The sequence below is a fragment of the Pristiophorus japonicus genome, chromosome 2, assembly GCF_044704955.1.
Source record: "Pristiophorus japonicus isolate sPriJap1 chromosome 2, sPriJap1.hap1, whole genome shotgun sequence".
Lineage (NCBI taxonomy): Eukaryota > Metazoa > Chordata > Chondrichthyes > Pristiophoridae > Pristiophorus > Pristiophorus japonicus.
Genome location: NC_091978.1, coordinates 282,552,940 through 282,572,411, shown reverse-complemented (window position 1 = coordinate 282,572,411; position 19,472 = coordinate 282,552,940). Strand labels below are relative to the sequence as shown.

Genomic DNA, 19,472 nt, shown 5'->3' with positions numbered 1-19,472 from the left:
GGGGGGGGGAGGCGAAAGATCGCTACTTTGGGGAGGGGGGGTCAGGTCGTTGTGGGGTGGGGGGGGAAAGAGATCGCTGTGTGGGGGTGGGTGGGAGGTCGCTGCGAAGGGGGAGAGGAGAGATCGCTGTGGGGTGGGGGGAGAAAAGAGACTGTGGTGGGGAGGTGGGTTAGAGAGACACCCGGGGGGGGGGGCGGAGAGAGAGGGACTGGGGGTGGTGGTGGTGAGAGAGACCAGGAGAGGGGGGTGGGGGGTGAGAGACAAATAAAAGAAAATTTAGAAAATAAATTCACAGGTAAACATGCATACCTCCGACTGAAGATCGAATTAAGACCACCTTTTCCACGACTGTCTGCAGGGTTGGCGGCATGTCGGTGGCAAGTGATTAATTTGGCAATTTTGGGCGGCATGATGGGCGGACGGTTTGCATACCACCTAGCAGAATGTCACTGATGAATATTCCACCGGGTGGTATGCAGGTATTTTTCGATCAATTTCGTGATTTTGGGCGGTGTGTCGGCAGTCCGCAGGCGGTATGTCTACCAATTTCGGGCCCCAAGTGTGGTCTAACCATGGTTTGATACACGTTTAGCATAACTTCCCTATTTTTCAATTCTATACCTCTAGAAATAAACCCTAGTGCTTAGTTTGCTTTTTTTATGGCCTTGCTAACCTGTATTGCAACTTTGTGATTTGTACACAGACATCCCTTTGTTCCTCTACCCCACCTAGACTCGCTCCCTCCAAATAATGTGACCTTCCTACCAAAATGTAATACCTCACATTTATCTGTGTTGAACTTCATTTGCCAATTATATGCCCATTCTGCAAGTTTTTTAATGTCCTCCTGTAATTTGTTGCAGTCCTCCTCATTGACTATCGTTCATCTAGGTCCCTCCCCTTACCCCCCAAATTTGGTGTCATCTGCAAATTTAGAAATTGTGTTTTTGATTCCAAAGTCTAAATCATTAATCTGAATTGTGAACAACAGTGGTCCCGGCACTGATCCTTGTGGAACACCACTACCCACCTTTAGCCACTTTGAAAAGCTACCTTTTACCCCTACTCTTGCTTTCTGTCTTGAATCAGCTAGTTATCCATTCTGTTACTTGTCCCTTTGTTCATCATCTATTATGGGGTACTTTGAAAATCTAGATAAATTACATCTATTGCATTACCATTGTCTACTCTCTCTGTTACCTCTTCAAAAAATTCAAAGAGGTTGGTCAAGCAAGACTTTCCTTTTTGAAATCCATGCTGACTATTCCTTATATTTTTGGTTTCTAGATGTTCTTTTATTTTCTCCTTTAGTAGGGATTCCATTATTTTTCCTACCACTGATGTTAAGCTGAATAGTCTATAATTTCCTGGACATGTTCTATCCCCCTTCTTAAATATAGGTATTCCGTTAGCTATCCGCCAGTCCTCTAGTACTAGAAACAGAAAATAGGTTCCAGGAGTAGGCCATTCGGCCCTTCGAGCCTGCACCACCATTCAATATGATCATGGCTGATCATGCAACGTTAGTACCCCATTCCTGCTTTCTCTCCATACCCCTTGATCCCTTTAGCCGTAAGGGCCACATCTAACTCCTTTTAAATATATCTAACGAACAGGCCTCAACAACTTTCTGTGGTAGAGAATTCCACACATTCACAATTCTGAGTGAAGAAGTTTCTCCTCATCTCGGTCCTAAATGGCTTAACTTATCCTTAGACTGTGATCCCTGGTTCTGGACTTCCCCAACATCAGGAACATTCTTCCTGCATCTAACCTGTCCAATCCCGTCAGAATTTTATATGTTTCGATGAGATCCCCTCTCATTCTTCTAAATTCCAGTGAATATAAGCCTAGTCGATCCAGTCTTTCTTCATATGTCATTCCTGCCATCCCAGGAATCAGTCTGGTGAACCTTCGCTGCACTCCCTCAATAGCAAGAATGTCCTTCCTCAGATTCGGAGACCAAAACTGTACACACTATTCAAGGTGTGGCCTCACTAAGGCCCTATATAATTGCAGCAAAACCTCCCTGCTCCTATACTCAAATCCTCTCGCTATGAAGGCCAATATGCCATTTGTCTTCTTCACCACCTGCTGTACCTGCATGCCAACTTTCAATGACTGATGTACCAGGTCTCATTGCACCTCCCCTTTTCCTAATCTGTCACCATTCAGATAATAGTCTGCCTTCCTGTTTTTGCCACCAAAGTGGATAACCTCACATTTATCTACATTATACTGCATCTGCCATGCATTTGCCCACTCACCTAACCTGTCCAAATCACTCTGCAGTCTCTTAGCATCCTCCTCACAGCTCACACCGCCACCCAGCTTAGTGTCATCTGCAAACTTGGAGATATTACATTCAATTCCTTCATCTAAATCATTAATGTATATTGTAAATAGCTGGGGTCCCAGCACTGAACCTTGCGGTTACCCACTAGTCAATGCCTGCCATTCTGAAAAGGACCCGTTTATTCCTACTCTTTGCTTCCTGTCTGCCAACCAGTTCTCAAGCCATGTCAATATATTACCCCCAATACCATGTGCTTTAATTTTGAACACTAATCTCTTGTGTGGGACCTTGTCAAAAGCCTTTTGAAAGTCCAAATACACCACATCCACTGGTTCTCCCTTGTCCACTCTACTAGTTACATCCTCAAAAAATTCCAGAAGATTTGTCAAGCATGATTTCCCTTTCATAAATCCATGCTGACTTGGACCAATCCTATCACTGCTTTCCAAATGCGCTGCTATTTCATCCTTAATGATTGATTCCAACATTTTCCGCACCACCGGTTAACCAGTCTATAATTCCCTGTTTTCTCTCTCCCTCCTTTTTTTAAAAAGTGGGGTTACATTAGCTACCCTTTAATCCATAGGAACTGATCCAGAGTCTATAGAATGTTGGAAAATGACCAACAATGCATCCATTTCTCGGGCCACTTCCTTAAGTACTCTGGGATGCAGACTATCAGGACTTGGGGACTTATCGGCCCTCAATCCCATCAATTTCCCCGACACAATTTCCTGACTACACCTTTTTCCAATGAATTATTAGATATGTATAGCAATGCCTCTGCTATCTCTTTCCTAGATTCTTTTAAAATTGAACACGGTTGGATTTGATATAATTATGATTGAGAAAAATGGAGGAGGAAAACAAGGGTGAGAAATTTTGCAACTATTTCCAGGAACATAGGAACAGGAGTAGGCCATTCAGCCCCTCGCGCCTGTTCCGTCATTCAATGAGATCATGGCTGGTTTACGATCTAACTCCATATAACCACCTTTAGCCCATATTCCTTAATACCTTTGGTTAACAAAAAGCTATCAATCTTAGATTTAAAATTACTAATTCATCGAGCATCAATTGCTGTTTGCGAAAGAAAGTTCCAAACTTCTCCCACTCTGTGTGTAGAAGTGTTTCCTAATTTCACTCCTGAAAGGTCTGGCTCTAATTTTTAGACTATGCCCCCCAGTCATAGGGCCCAAGTTTCCCCAGGAGTTGCTCCTTTTTTTTTGGAATAACTTGATTTTTCTGTACTATTTTTTTAGTTGCAATTCTGGCCACTTAATTTGCGCCAGTGTAGGCGAGTTAGTTCCGTTTTTTTTTAGTTCCATTTTTTTTCCCAAAAGGGGGCGTTCCCAGCCACTTACCCCTGTTTTAGGCATTTGGCCAGCAAATAGTTGCTCCAAACTAACTTAGGCCAGCGTATGTTGCCACTTCTGTCCGCACAGAAAAACCTTACCTAGAGTTAAGGAATCGGCGCAAGTAACTACACTTAAAGCACCACCAAGCACCAAAGCACAAAAAGTAATAAGCAATTAATTAACAAATAAAATAGAAGGAACCCTGCACCTAAAGCACCAAAATCAATCAGTAAATAATAAATAAAAAATAGAAGTCCTACCTTCGGGAACGCAGCGGGCTGCCGATGAGGGAGCCCATTCAGCCAGGGCTAAGGATGGCGTGCTTCGGGCCCCTCTCACAGCCTGCAGCGCATGTTTGCAGAAACGGCCTGCTAGGAGCTACGGTACATGCGCATAGAGGACCCGGCACTGTTTTCAGTGCCGGGACCTGGCTCCGCCCCCAATCCATTGGGCCACACTACGCCACCACTGAGGAGAGGCTAGGGAACAGCCAGAATACGGACGTCTTTTTTCGGCGCGTTTGGAGGCGGACAAAAGCGACGCATCTCAGGTGAGGGCGCCAGAAAAACAGGTTAGGGAAACTCGAGCCCCTAGACTCCCCAACCAGTGGAAATAGTTTCTCTCTATCGATCTTATCCGTTCCCCTTAATATCTTGAAAACTTCGATCAGATGACCCCCTTAACCTTCTAAATTCTAGGGAATGCACTCTAATTTGTGTAATCTTTCCTCGTAACTTAACCTTTGAAGTCCGGGTATCATTCTGGTAAACCTATGCTGCACTCACTCCAAGGCCAATATGTCTTTCCGAAGGTGTGGGGCCCAGAACTGCTCACAGTACTCCAGGTGTGGTCGAACCAGGGTTTTGTACAGCTGCAGCATAATGTCTAACCCCTTGTACTCAAGTCCTCTAGATATAAAAGCCAACATTTCATTAGCCTTTCTGATTATTTTCTGTACCCGTTCATGACATTTTAATGATGTATGTACCTGGACCCCCCCACCCCCCCCACCCCACCCCCGTTCCCTCCAAAAGTCTCTTTGGACATCCACTGTATTTAGCTTTTCACCATTTAGAAAGTACCCTGTTCTATGATTTTTAGGTCCAAAGTGAATAACCTCACATTTGCTTACATTGAAATCCATTTGCAAGTTTTGCCCACTCACTTAATCACTATCCCTTTGTAACTTTATGCTTTCATCTGCACTGACTACAATGCCACCCATCTTTGCGTTATCAGCAAATTTGGATATATGAATTTCTATGCTATCATCTGTCATTAATAAATATTGTGAATAGTTGAGTTTCCAACACAGATCCCTGCAAGGCACCACTAACCAATTTGAGTATCTACCCATTATCCCTACTATCAATCTCCTGCCGCTCAGCCAAATTCCTAACCAGGTCAATAATTTGCCCTCAATTCCATGGGCTTCTACCTTAGATAACAGGCTCTTATGTGGGATTTTAACAAATGCCTTCGGAAATCCATATAAATAACATCCATAGACATTCTCTTGTCCACTACTTTAGTCACCTCTTCAAAAAATTTAATCTGGCTTGTCAGGCATGATCTAACTTTCATAAATCTATGATGGTTCTCGCTGATCAACTGAAAATTTGAGGTGTTTAATCATCCTATCCTTAATTATAGATTCTAGCAATTTCCCCACAACAGATGTTAGGCTAACTGGTCTATAATTCCCTGGTTTCCCTCTCACCATTCTTAAAAAGCGGAGTGACATGTGCAATTTTCCAATCTAAAGGGTTCCTGAATCGAAAGACCGTTGAAGGATTACAGTTAGGGCATCTGCAATGTGCTCACCTACTTCCTTTAAAACTCTGGGATGGAAATCATCTGGTGCCATTATTTTCTTCATTACTGTTATTTTACTTATGTTAATTTTATTTAGTCCCCGTCCAATATTAGTTTCGTTGGGATTTCCAACATGCTATCCTATTCTTCTACTGTAAATACTGATGCAAAGTAATTATTCAACATGTCCATCATTTCCCCATTGTCATTGACAGTATCACCACTTTCAGTTTTTACGGGGCCAACATTGCTCCTGACCACCCTCTTTTACCTATGTAACTTTAAAAATTCTTCATATTAATTTTGATGTCTCTTGCAAGTTTCTTTCCATACTCCCTTTTTGTAGCTCTAACAATCTGTTTTGTGACCCTTTGCTGTTCTTTGTATCTTTCCCATTTGCCAGGATCTGTGCTATTTTGCATTTTTGTATGCCCTTTTCTTTAGTTTTATGCTGCCCTTACCTCTTTAGTCATCCACGGCTCTTTTTTTTTTGCATAGTAGAGCTCTTGCCCCTCAGGCATATAAACGGGTTCTGTATCACATTAAATTATTTTTAAAACATCTCCCATTGATCTTCGGTCATCTTACCCAGCAACAAATTTGCCCAGTTTACTGTGGACAGTCTCCGTCTCATCACGTTAAAGTCGGCCTTGCCCACGTCTAGAATCTTAGTAGCTGTTTCACGTTTCTCCCTTTCAAACGCTACGCTGAACTTAATCGTGTCATGATCACTATTGGATAAATGTTCACGCAGTTAGGCTGTTAACTAAATCTAGCTCATTACTCATTACTAAATCTAATATGGCTTGCCCCCTTCTTGCCTCAAGGACATATTGGAGAAAACTATCCCGGACACACAAGAAATTCACTACCTTTCTGACATGTTCTAGTCTGCTTTTCTCAATCTAAATGAAAGTTAAAATCCCCTATTAAAACCACTCTGCCTTTGCTACACACTTGTCTAATCTATTGCTCTGGATAAATGTTCAGCCATATTTGCTTCAATATTGGTATATTTATACTTGGAAACTACAAGGATTCTAAAGCTGTACAAAAATAATCTTCAAAGATATTGTAATAGTGGATAGCTTTGCTATGGAACCAAAAGAGATGGAACTTACAAACCGTGGCTCGACAGTAGAGTGCAGCAGAGCACATCGGGAGAGTGGAGCATTTAAACACAGTGCGGGACCCGGTGGCAGAGGCAGTGCAGCACAGCACTGAACAGGGGCAGTTTTCGAAAGTGACTTCAGAGTAAAACGGAAGAAAAAGAGTGGAAGAGCAATAGTAGTAGGGGATTCGATAGTTAGGGGAGCAGAAAAGCGTTTCTGCAGCTACAGACGTGACTCCAGGATGGTATGTTGCCTCTCTGGTGCCAGGGTCAAGGTCACTGAACGGCTGCAGGACTTTGAGTGGGGAGGGTGAACAGCCAGAGGTCGTGGTGCATATCGGTACCAATGACATTGGTAGAAAGAGGGATGAGACCCTGCAGGCAGATGTTAGGGAGCTAGGAGACCAAAAAGCAGGACCTCAAAGGTAGTAATCTCCGGATTACTCCTGTTGCCACGTGCTAGTGAGTACAGAAATAGGAGAATAGAGCAGCTGAATGTGTGGAGGGAGGGCTTTAGATTCCTGAGGCATTGGGACTGATTCTGGGGGAGGTGGGACCTGTACAAGCCGGACGGGTTGCACCTCAACAGAGCCGGGAGCAATATCCTTGGTGTGGGGAGGGGGTGGGGGTTGTTGCTAGCATTGTCGGGGAGAGTTTAAACTAGCTTGGCAGGGGGATGGGAACCTGAGATAGATTCAGAAGGAAGAGAAGCAAAGCTAGAATTGGAAAGTAGAAATTTAGAAAATGAATTTGGAAGGCAGAGGAAAGAAAGGCTACAAAATAGACAACAAGGGAGTTTGGCAGTGCTAAATAGTATGTACTTCAATGCAAGGAGTCTAGGGAATAAGACAGATGAACTGAGCGCACAAATAGACACTTGGGAGTATGATATTATAGCTATTACTGAGACATGGCTGAAAGAAGGGCAGGTATGGCAGCTCAACATTCCTGCTTGCAGGGTTTTTAGACAGGATAGAGAGGGGGATAAAAATGGAGGGGGGGGGCAGTATTGATTAAAGAAATAATTACAAGCTGTGAGGAGAGATGCTATGTTAGAAGGATCATCAAATGAGGCCATATGGGTTGAATTGAAGAACAAAACTGGGCAATCACACTGTTGGGAGTGCACTATAGACTCCCAGTCAGAGAGAGATAGAAGCGCAAATATTTAGGCAAATTTTTGAAAAGTGAAAAAACTATAGGGCAGTAATAGTAGGGGATTTCAATTAACCGAATATTAACTGGGATAGAGTTAGTGTCGAGGGTGTAGAGTTACCTCGGTGGTGGGAAAATTATTGGAGAAAATTCTGAGGAACACGATAAATCTTCATTTAGAAAGACACAGATTCATCAAGGACAGTCAGCATGGATTTAAGGGAAGGATATGTCTGACTAACTTGATTGAATTTTTTGAGGAGGTAACAAAGAGGGTCGATGAGGCTAGTGCATTTGATGTCATGTATATGGATTTTAGCACGGCTTTTGATAAGGTCCCACATGGTAGACTAGTCACAAAAGTAAAAGCCCATGGGATGTAAGACAAAGTGGAAAGTTTGATCCAAAATTGGCTCAGAGACAGGATGGGTGTTTTTGTGACTGGAAAGCTGTTTCCAGTGGGGTTCCGCAGGGCTCAGTACTAAATCCCTTGCTTTTTGTGGTATATAGCAATGATTTAGACTTGAATGTATGATTAAGTTTTCAGATGATACAAAAATTGGCCATGTGGTTGATAATGAAGACGACAGCTGTAGACTGCAGGAAGATATCAATGAACTGGTCAGGTGGGCAGAACAATAGCAAATGGAATTCAATCCAGAGAATGTGAGTTAATGCATTTGGGGAGGACTAACAAAGCAAGGGAATATATATTGAATGGTAGAACACAGACGTGTAGAGGAATAAAGGGATCTTGGAGTCCATGTCCACAGATCACTGAAGGTAGCAGGCCAGACAAATAAGATGGTTGAGAAGGCATACGGAATACTTATCTTTATAGTTGCTTTTGCAGAGGCATAGAATACAAGAACAGGGAGCTTATGCTTGAACTGTATAAAACACTAGTTAGGTCACAGCTGGAGTGCTTCGAGCAGTTCTGGTCAACACATTACAGGAAAGATGTGATTGCACTAGAGAGGGTACAGAGGAGATTAACGAGGATGTTGCCTGCACTGGAGAATTTTAGCTATGAGGAAAGATTGGATAGGCTGGGTTTGTTTTCTTTGGGACAGAGGAGGCTGAGGGGAGACCTTATTGTGGTGTATAAAATTATGAGAGGCCTAGATAGAGTGGATAGGAAGGACCCATTTCCCTTAGCAGAGGGGTCAATAACCAGAGGGGATAGGCTTTAAAGTAATTGGTAGGAGGATTAGAGGGGATTTGAGCGGAAATTCTTTCACCCAGCGAGTGGAGTGTGTCTGGAACTCACTGCCTGAAAGGGTGGTCGAGGCAGAAACCGTCATAGCATTTAAAAAGTACTTGGATGTGCACTTATAGAGCCATGACCTACAGGGCTAGGGACCTAGTGCTGGAAGGTGGGATTCAGCTGGGTAGCTCTTTTTTGACCGGTACGGACATGATGGACCGAATGGCCTCCTTTTATGTCGTAATTTTTCTAAGAATCCATGATTCTATGATAAGCCAAATGGCCTCCTTCTGTCCTGTATCTATAATATGGATATAACAATCATATCTCTGGTTCTAATCATTAACTAAGGATAATCAACATTTCCATGCTCCAGTTATCATGCAAGTAATACTGTATAAACTCTGTCAAACTGAAATGTGCATTTGATGATCTAAAACAAGTACCAATGACCATTTTCAAAAACTTTTGGGTTTCATCCACCAGACTTTTTTTTTTGCCATCTTCATCTGTATCCACCATCTCCCTACAAGGGTCTGCATCCACTATCTCGCTACAAGGTCTGAAGCAGATTAAAGGACTTACAAAATGGATGCCAAAAATGCTGAGGCTTTTAAGTTTACTCTCATACACGAAAAGAATAAGGCCTTGCATAATTTTTAAAAATATTTGCATGCCTTCAATTAAATTACATTTACATGGAACAGCTTTTAACAATGACAACAACAACTTGTATTTATATAGTGCCTTTATCGTAGTGAAACATCCCAAGATGCTTCTCACAGGAGTATCACAAAACAAAAAAAATTGACACCGAGCCACATAAGGAGAAATTATGGCAGGTGACCAAAAGCCTGGTCAAAGAGGTAGGTTTTAAGGAGTGCCTTAAAGAAGGAAAGAGAGGTAGAGAGGCAGATAGGTTTAGGCAGGGAACTTCAGAGCTTAAGGCTTAGGCAACAGAAGGAACGGCCACCAATGGTTGAGCGATTGTAATCAGGGATGCTCAAGGCAGAATTAAGAAGCGCAGATATCTCGAGGATTAAGGCAACAATACATTCTCAAAGTATTTTAATTTAGCCTTTGTTTCAGAATAAATCCGACAAACTGGATGATTCATAGTTTATAAGGCCAAATAACTGACTGCAATTTGAAAATTGGAATAGTTATTATGAGCACTTAAGATAATTTCCTACAAGAAGTGAAATAAATTAATAACATACTATATTGGCATTTCAATGTATTGTACCATGGAGCCTAAGGATGCAGGTCCTCATGAAATCTCCACATTGGGAGCTTGTGGAGTAGAGATCAGCAGTGAAGCACTTGCACTTACACAGCTATGTTAGGATACTTTTACACACCACCTTGGGATCCGTTAGAGCAGCAGTGCAAGAGATTTGGAAGTAGGTCACCTGCTCTTGACCAGGAATAACACAAGGCAAGCATGCGAGAATACAGAATTCATGCCTTCCAAAAACATTTAAAAAAAACGAATCCAATATTATAACTTCAAATCTGTTTCATGGACAGTTTGGGCAAAACCTTCTATAATATAATGGAACCTTTTAAGGGAAGTTTGATGAGACATTTGAGGTAGTAGGAAAGAGATTTTGGCCCAGAATTGGCAGTTGGCATGAAGGCGAACTGGCAGCGTTGACCATCATTCCCCTTTGAAACTGACCAGAACTTCAGCATTTTCCCCCCCGCCCCCAGATCATGGTCTTCGCCCCTGCCACAAATCATTGAAACTTCAGCTCTCCAACAGTAAGAACATTGTTACATTCCCACTAAAAGTTATACCCAAAGGGATTAGGTGTACTTTTCAAATAAAATGTTTTAAATTTGTCCATATTTATTTCAGGTTTGCCTTTTCCCCATTTAAGAGCCCCAATCTTTGTTTTGCTCTCTCTAGCTATTTTAGAAAGATAGAATATTAAGGGCTTACACACTTCCTTGTTGACTGTCTGAGAATTCTGCATTTTGATTGGCTGCTTAGGCAGCCTGTTAACGTCACAGCCGTTTGCACAAGGAGATCCCCACTAGTTTGTTGATGTACATTGAAGGTCGGAAAACCCGAAGTTCTCGACACAGGGATCGTGAGATCCTTATGCGAAGCGTACTCCGGAGCCAGGAGCGAACGCCTTCGTTTTGCCATTGACCACAAATTCCAAGCCATTCTAAGGACCATCCAGATGAGCATTTTTTTTGGTTCGGAGTATGACATCTGATTAATGGCCCTCTCGCAGAGAAACTTGGACCAAATTGGCTGATTAGTTTTTACTGAAAAAAAAGAAAGTCTTGCATTTATATTGCGCTTTTCACGACCACCAGACGTCTCAAAGCGCTTTACAGCCAATGAAGTACTTTTGGAGTGTAGTCACTGTTGTAATGTAGGAAACGCGACAGCCAATTTGCACACAAGCAAGCTCCCACAAACAGTAATGTGATAATGACCAGATAATCTGTTTTTTTGTTACGTTGATTGAGGGATAAATATTGGCCAGGACACCAGGGATAACACCCCTGCTCTTCTTCGAAATAGTGCCATGGGATCTTTTACATCCACTTGCGAGAGCAGATGGGGCCTTGGTTTAACGTCTCATCTGAAAGACGGAAGTCAAACATTCTATTAAATCCACTATTTTCCATGCTCCAATTCTGAAGGAGCCAGAGTACAAGCATTCACTTCAGGCCACTCGTGTAAACTTCCTAATGAGCAGTTACTGAGGAACATGTCATTCGGAATTGGATTTTATTTTAAACTTAGCACCTCTGGTCACTGAAGCAACAGTGAAAGAAACTACATTTTAAGATTGGATAGCACGCATTTATTACAGACTGCAATGTAAAAGTTCAGAAAGTGTAATTTAGTGGGACATAGAATTTGACCATTTGGAACATTTTAATCTTTATATAATGCTTTTCACTTGTTAGCTTGTGAGAAAATTTAGCTCGAAATATGTAGGATGACTACAGTCAGAATTTTGTACAAACAAGTCTTAATTACAACTATTCAGACGACATGAAAACAGGAAACAACAAACGTGTATATAAGTGTCAGATTTTACAAGTAGCAAAGATGGGAAAAAAAAATATTTGGGCATGTTCACTGAACATAGCTTGAAAGTATCTAACCAATATGAAGCAAATTTGAATGGCAAATCAAGTACTTCTGTACATACTGACTTACAAATCAGACAAGTTATAATACATAATCTTGCATAGTATTTACAGCACAGAAACAGGCCCATACCAGTGTTTATGCTCCACACGGGCTTCCTCCCGCACTTCTTCATTTAACCCCATCAACATATCCCTCTATTCCTTTCTCCCTCATGTGTTTATCAAGCTTCCCCTTAAATGCATCTATGGCAGTCGCTTAAACTGCTCCTTGTGCTAGTGAGTTCCACCTTCTAACCATTCTCTGCATTGTATATATCACTGGTGAGGCAAAATTTATAATATGGTGTGCAGATTTGGTCATTCTACCTCAAGAATGCCTTGCATTAATATAGTGCCTTAAATAGCCCAAGATGATTCACAGAAGTACAATCAAACAAAAATGGACGCCGACTCAAAGGAGGATCCATTTAGGAGGGTTAACCAAAAGAAAGAGAGGGAGGTGGAGAAGCGGAAGAGAATTCCAGAGACTGAATCTAGACATCTGAAGGCAAGCACACCAAAAGGTGAGGCAAAGGGAGTGGGGAGGTGATGTACAAAAGGCCAGGAGGAACAGAGTTTGTGGAGGGTTACAACAACAACTTTTATTTATATAGCACCTTTAACGTAGTAAAACATCCCAAGGCACTTCACAGCAGTGTTACAAGACAAAACAGATAAATCTGACCCCGAGCCACATAAGAAGAAGCATCTTAAAGGAGGAAAGAGAGGTAGAGAGGCGGAGAGGTTTAAGGAGGGAATTACAGTGTTTAGGGCCTTGGCAGCTAAGGGCATGGCCACCAATGGTGGAACAGTTATCAGGGATGCTCAAAAGGGAAGAATTTGAGAAGCGCAGACATCTTGTGAGGTTGTGAGCTGAAATAGATTACGGAGCTAGAGAGAGGCAAGGCCATGGAGGGATTTGTAAACAAGGATGGGAATTTTGAAATCGAGGCGTTGTTTAACCGGGAGTTAATGTAGGTCTGAGAGCACAAAGGTGATGGGTGATCGTGACTTGGTGCGAGTTAGGACACGGGCTGCCGCGTTTCGGATGATCTCAAGTTTACGTAATGTAGAATGTGGGAGGCCAACCAGGAATGCGTTGGAGTAGTCAAGTCTAGAAGCAACAAAGGCATGGATGAGGGTTTCAGCAGCAGAAGAGCTGAGGCAGGGCGGAGACGGCAATGTTACGGAGGTGGAAACAGGCGGTTTTAGTTATGCCGCGGATATGTGGCCGGAAGCTCATTTTAGGGTCAAATGTGATGCCTCGGTTGCGAACAGTCTGGTTTGGCCTCAAACAGGTGCTAGGGAGAGGGATGGAGTCAGTGGTTAGGGAACGCAGTTTGTGGCGGGGACCAAAGACAATGACTTCGGTCTCCCCAATACTTAATTCGAGAAAATTTCTGCTCATTCAGTACTGGATGTCGGACAAGCAGTCTGACAATTTAGCGACCGTGGAGGTGTCGAGAGAAGTGGTGAAGAGGTAGAGCTGTGTCGTCAGCACACATGTGGAAACTGACTCCGTGTTTTCAGATGATATCGCCAAGGGGCAGTATATAGATGAGAAATAGGAGGGGGCCAAGGATAGATTCTTGGGGGACACCAGAGGTAACAGTGCGAGAGTGGGAAGAGAAACCATTGCAAGAGAATTTCTGGCTACGATTAGATAGGTAAGAATGGAACCAGGCGAGTGCAGTCCCACCCAGCTGGACGATGGTGGAGAGATGTTGGAGGAGGATGGAGTGGACAACTGTGTCAAAGACTGCAGACAGATCTAGGAGGACGAGGAGGGATAATTTACCTTTGTCATAGTCACAAAGGATGTCATTCCTGACTTTGATGAGAGCCGTTTCGGTACTGTGGCAGGGGTGAAAACCAGATTGAAGGGATTCAAACATTGGGTTCGAGGAAAGATGGTCATGGATTTGGGAGGCGACAACACGTTCAAGGACTTTGGAGATGGGACAGTAGCTAACAGGCACAATGGGGTCAAGGGTTGTTTTGTGGAGGAGAGGGATGATGACGACTGCAAACTGCAAATGTAACACCCCTATTTAAAAAAGGAGGCAGACAAAAAGCAGGAAACGATAGACCAGTTAGCCTAACATCTATGGTTGGTAAAATGTTGGAGTCCATTATTAAAGAGGCAGTAGCAGGGCATTTGGAAAAGCAAAATTCGGTCAGGCAGAGTCAGCATAGATTTATGAAGGGGAAGTCATGTTTGACAAATTTGCTGGAATTCTTTGAGGATGTAACGAACAGGGTGGATAAAGGGGAACCAGTGGATGTGGTGCATTTGGACTTCCCAGAAGGCATTTGACAAGGTGCCACATAAACGGTTACTGCACAAGATAAAAGTTCACAGGGTTGGGGGTAACATATTAGCATGGATAAAAGATTGGCTAACTAACAGAAAACAGAGAGTCGAGATAAATGGTTCATTCTCTGGTTTGCAATCAGTGGGGTGCCGCAGGGATCAGTGCTGGGAGCCCAGCCATTTACAATCTATATTAACGATTTGGAAGAAGGGACTGAGTGTAACATAGCCAAGTTTGCTGATGCTATAAAGATTGGAGGAAAAGCAATGTGTGAGGAGGACACACAAAATCTGCAAATGGACATAGACAGGCTAAGTGAGTGGGCAAAAATTTGGCAGATGGAGTATAATGTTGGAAAGTGTGAGGTCATCCACTTTGGCAGAAAAAATAAAAGAGCAAGTTATTATTTAAATGGGGAAAGATTGCAAAGTGCTGCAGTACAGTGGGACCTGGGGGTACTTGTGCATGAAACAAAAAAGGATAGTATGCAGGTACAGCAAGTGATCAGGAAGGCTAATGGAATCCTGGCATTTATTGCAAAGGGATTTGGAGCATAAAAGCAGGAAAGTCCTGCTACAATTATACAGGGCATTGGTGAGGCCACACTTGGAATACTGTGTGCTTTTTTGGTTTCCATATTTACAAAAGGATATACTTGCTTTGCAGGAAGATTCACTAGGTTGATTCCGGAGATGAGGGGGTTGACTTATGAGGAAAAGTTGAGTAGGTTGGGCCTCTATTGGAATTCAGAAGAATGAGAAGTGATCTTATCAAAACGTAAAAGATTATGAGGGGGCTTGACAAGATGGATGCAGAGAGGATGTTTCCACTGATAGGGGAGACTAGGGCATAATCTTAGAATAAGGGGCCACCCATTTAATACTGAGATGAGGAGAAATTTCTTCTGAGGGTTGTAAATCTGTGGAATTTGCTGCCTCAGAGAGCTGTGGAAGCTGGAACATTGAATACATTTAAGACAGAAATAGACAGTTTCTTAAACGATAAGGGGCTAGGGGGAGCTGGCAGGGAAGTAGGCCTGAGTGCATGATCGGATCAGCCATGATCGTATTAAATAGTGGAGCAGGCTCGAGGGGCTGTATGTCCTACTCCTGCTCCTATCTCTTATGTTCTTATGACCGCAGATTTGAAGAGGGGAACAGTACCTGAGGAGAGAGAACCGTTAACAATGTCAGCTAATATGCGAGCCAAAAAAGGAAGTTAGGTGGTCAGCAGTTTAGTGGGAATAGGGTCAAGGGAGCAGGAAGTGGGTCTCATGGACAAGATGAGCTTGGAGAGGTCAAGAGGGAAGATCAAAAAGAGAAACTAGAGAAAGTTGCGAATATGGGGCTAGGGCAGGTGAGAGCATCAGAGGAAGTTTGGCCCGGTTTACAGGGCTGGAGGAGGTTACAGAGATGAAGGAGGTTACAGATATAGGATGGAGCAATGCCACAAAGACAATTAAACACAAGGAAGAGAGTTTTAAATTTGAGGTATTGGGGGACGATACAGGTTTGGACACAGGGCAGCAGGAGTTTTGGATGAACTGAACTTTAAAGGAGGATGGAGAATGGAAGGTCAGTCAGGAAAGCATTGGAAGTAGTCAAATCTGGAGGCAAAAAAGATATAGATGAATGTTTCAGCAGCAGATGGGTAGAGATTAGGGCAGAACCATGTGATGTTTTGGAGGTGGAAGTAGACCATCTTAATGTGAGTATCTGATGTCAGAAACTCATCTTGGGATCCAGTAGGATATCAAGATTATGAATAGTTCAGCCTAAGACAATGGCTGGGAAGAGGGATACAATCGGTGGCAGGAGTCAATGACGATGGCATGATACATTCCAGTGCTTAACTGGAGGAAATAGCAAATCATCCAAGACTGAATATTGGACAAGCCATCTGACAACAGAGAGGCAGTGGAGGGGTCGAGAGACTGTAAAGATAAAGTTAGATGTTGTTAGTGCACATGTGGAACCTGACCCCATGTTTGCAGATGATGTCACCAAGAGGCTGTTTGTAGCTAACAGCATGGGGCAGGAAAAGAAGTCAGAGTTGAACTAAGTAAGGGCAATCCCACTGAGCTGGACAACAGAAGATGGATGGTAAGCAGGTTCATGGGAATGGGGTCAAGGGAGGTGGTGGTAGGACTTCTGGACAAGGTGAACCAGGAGGGGTCATAAGTGGAGATCCGAGAAGAACTGCAGAAAGACAGGAGTTCAGGGCAAAGGCAGGTGGAGTCTTGGGCAAGGTTAGGCTTGGTGAGCAAGGGGAAAAGGGGGAAGCAACAGAGGCAGCTGAATAGATGGTCTCAATTTTAGTGATAAAGACGACCCCGAGCTGCTTGTTTTTTTTTTTTTTATTTGTTCATGGGATGTGGGCGTCGCTGGCAAGGCCAGCATTTATTGCCCATACCTAATTGCCCTCGAGAAGGTGGTGGTGAGCCGTCTTCTTGACCCGCTGCAGTCTTTGTGGTGAAGGTACTCCCACAGTGCTGTTCGGGAGGGAGTTCCAGGATTTTGACCCAGCACAGATGAAGGATTGGCTATATATTTCCAAGTCAGAATGGTGTGCAACTTGGAGGGGAACTTGCAGGTGATGGCGTTCCCATGTGCATGCTACCCTCGTCCTCCTGAGTGGTAGACGTCACGGATTTGGGAAGTGCTGCCGAAGAATCCTTGGCAATGTGTTGCAATGCATCTTGTTGACGGTACACACTGCAGCCATGGTGCGCCAGTGGTGGAGGGAGTGAATGTTTAAGGTGGTGGATGGGGTGCCAATCAAGCGGGCTGCTTTGTCCTGGATGATGTCGAGCTTCTTGAGTGTTGTTGGAGATGCACTCATCCATCACACTCCTGAATTGTGCCTTGTAGATGGTGGAAAGGCTTTGGGGAGTCAGATGGTGAGACATTCACTGCGGAATACCCAGCTTCTGATCTGCTGTTGTAGCCACAATATTTATGTGGCTGGTCCAGTTAAGTTTCTGGTCAATGGTGACCACCAGGATGTTGATGGTGGGGGATTCGACAATGATAATCCCGTTGAATGTTAAGGGGCGGTGGTTCGACTCTCGCCTGTTGGAGGTAGTCATTGCCTGGCACTAATGTTACTTGCCACTTATCAGCCCAAGCCTGAATGTCATCCAGTCTTGCTGCATTTGGGCATTATCTGAGGAGCTGTGAATGGAACCAAACACTGTCAAATCATCAGCAAACATCTCCACTTCTGATCTTATGATGGAGGGAAGGTCATTGATGATGGTTGGGCCTCCTGCAGCGATGTCCTGGGGCCGAGATGATTGACCTCCAACAACCACCACCATCTTCCTTTGCGCTAGGTATGATTCCAGCCAGTGGAGAGTTTTCTCCGACTCCCATTGACTTCAATTTTACTAGGGCTCCTTGATGCCACACTAGATCAAATGTTGCCTTGATGTAAAGGGCAGTCACTCTCACCTCACCTCTGAAATTGTTGGAGGTAAGATACATACATTGGAAAGAGTTCAAAGAAGAGTGACCAGTAAACGCACCTCCTGTTCTCTCGGCTGTTGAAAAATTTGACCAAGCTTTCAGGAACTAAGCTATGAAAAATACTTGAGCAACTACTCTAGTGAAATGGTGAAAGGAGACATGATAAAGATGAATGGTACAGGAAACGTAGAGGTATGCAGGCTTTTTAGCCTGGGCGGGCAGCAAGCACAGAACTTGAGGACAGAATTACAAAATTTACAAGCATTCATCAAGATTAGAAATTAAGTAAAAGCACTCCCCGTTGCCCTTAGCACATATAGAGCAGACTACCTTTAAAAAGGAACTGGATTATATATAGAAAAGAGAATGCGTGTTATTAAGATATTAGTAAATTTGTTTAATTTCCAAGGGGTTAGGTTAAGCATTTGTAGTCTTTAAGCAGCGTAGGCCATGATTGAAAGAGTTATGCACTGACTGTGGAAAGAGTACCTGAAGCACCAACTGCTGTTTTCCCCTCCAAGTTTCCAACCTCACCTATATTACCAATACTTCAGTGTCAGAAAACAAGTACCACCAAAGTGGATAGGGTAGGTGAACAAAATTACCAAAGCGATCGGTAGAGATTCCCAAATTACTTGTCCAAACAATCCAAATTTCACGTTTAAGAAAATTGTAATGGGGTGTGCTTAGTTTACTCAATTAAATTAAAGCACTTGAAATTTTTCGTTAACAACAAACACACCTCCTGTTTTCTCGGCTGTTGTTGAAGAGTTTGATCATATCAGATAAGAAAACACGGCGAACCTCCATAGTTTCTAAAAGCTGAGGAGAATTCCTCAGCAGTGTTGCAATCACTTTCAGAATTTCTGAAAAAATATAAATCACAGTATACAAGGTCAAAAGTGATGGAATTTTCAAGCAAAAGTATTCTAAAATATATCCTACTAAGCAATTGTTACCTTAGCTGTTTTATGACTCTTGGCCTGCAGGAAAGCAAGAAAACTGGCACTGCTTTTTTATAATATTCCCCTAAAGTCCACATTTTAATTAAGCTCATTATCATATGCTATACAAATTAAATTTGGATTAAATTTAAAAAAAAGATTGAACTGTTAATAAAAGCTGCAGTGCTGGCTTCCATTAGAGTGGATATTTTTTGAAATATCAGATAAGATTTTATACTCTTGTCCTCATTCAAGGGAGGGAAATGTATTCGTATACATTCATGTACGTCTTTAAGAAGCCTCAATATAGCCAGTATCTATGGAGAAACATAACGTGGGCCTCGTCTTCTGATATAAGGGTTTAAGAATATTTTGGGGGCACGGCAGAAAAAGCTTTGTTCTGCATCTAACTTTTACAATGCCTAACTTGGAAATGCCCCATTCTCAGCCCATGGACAGCTCACTCTGAACGGCACAACCCACTTCATACAGAAATATAAATCAGAAATACACTATTTGTTTGGGGGAGGGCAGAAGAGGGTCACTCAAAAGTGTAATCCCAGCTTTGATATTTTCTAAGCAAAATGAGTCCTTGGTTGATGAGATGCAGATCAAAAATCAATTAAGATACAGTTCATGAGA

At 42.9% G+C, this 19,472-nt stretch overlaps 1 protein-coding gene across 3 annotated transcripts in view; it reads right to left on the bottom strand.

Annotated features, from left to right (window-relative positions):
- The window catches only part of lrba (LPS-responsive vesicle trafficking, beach and anchor containing), a 1,157,354-nt gene that overhangs the window by 972,646 nt on the left and 165,236 nt on the right, over positions 1-19,472 (bottom strand). For all 3 annotated transcript variants that reach the window (XM_070871469.1, XM_070871472.1, XM_070871473.1), the window contains exon 20: positions 18,629-18,752. In XM_070871469.1, coding sequence (XP_070727570.1) covers positions 18,629-18,752 — 124 coding nt within the window. The remainder of the gene's footprint in view (positions 1-18,628; positions 18,753-19,472) is intronic.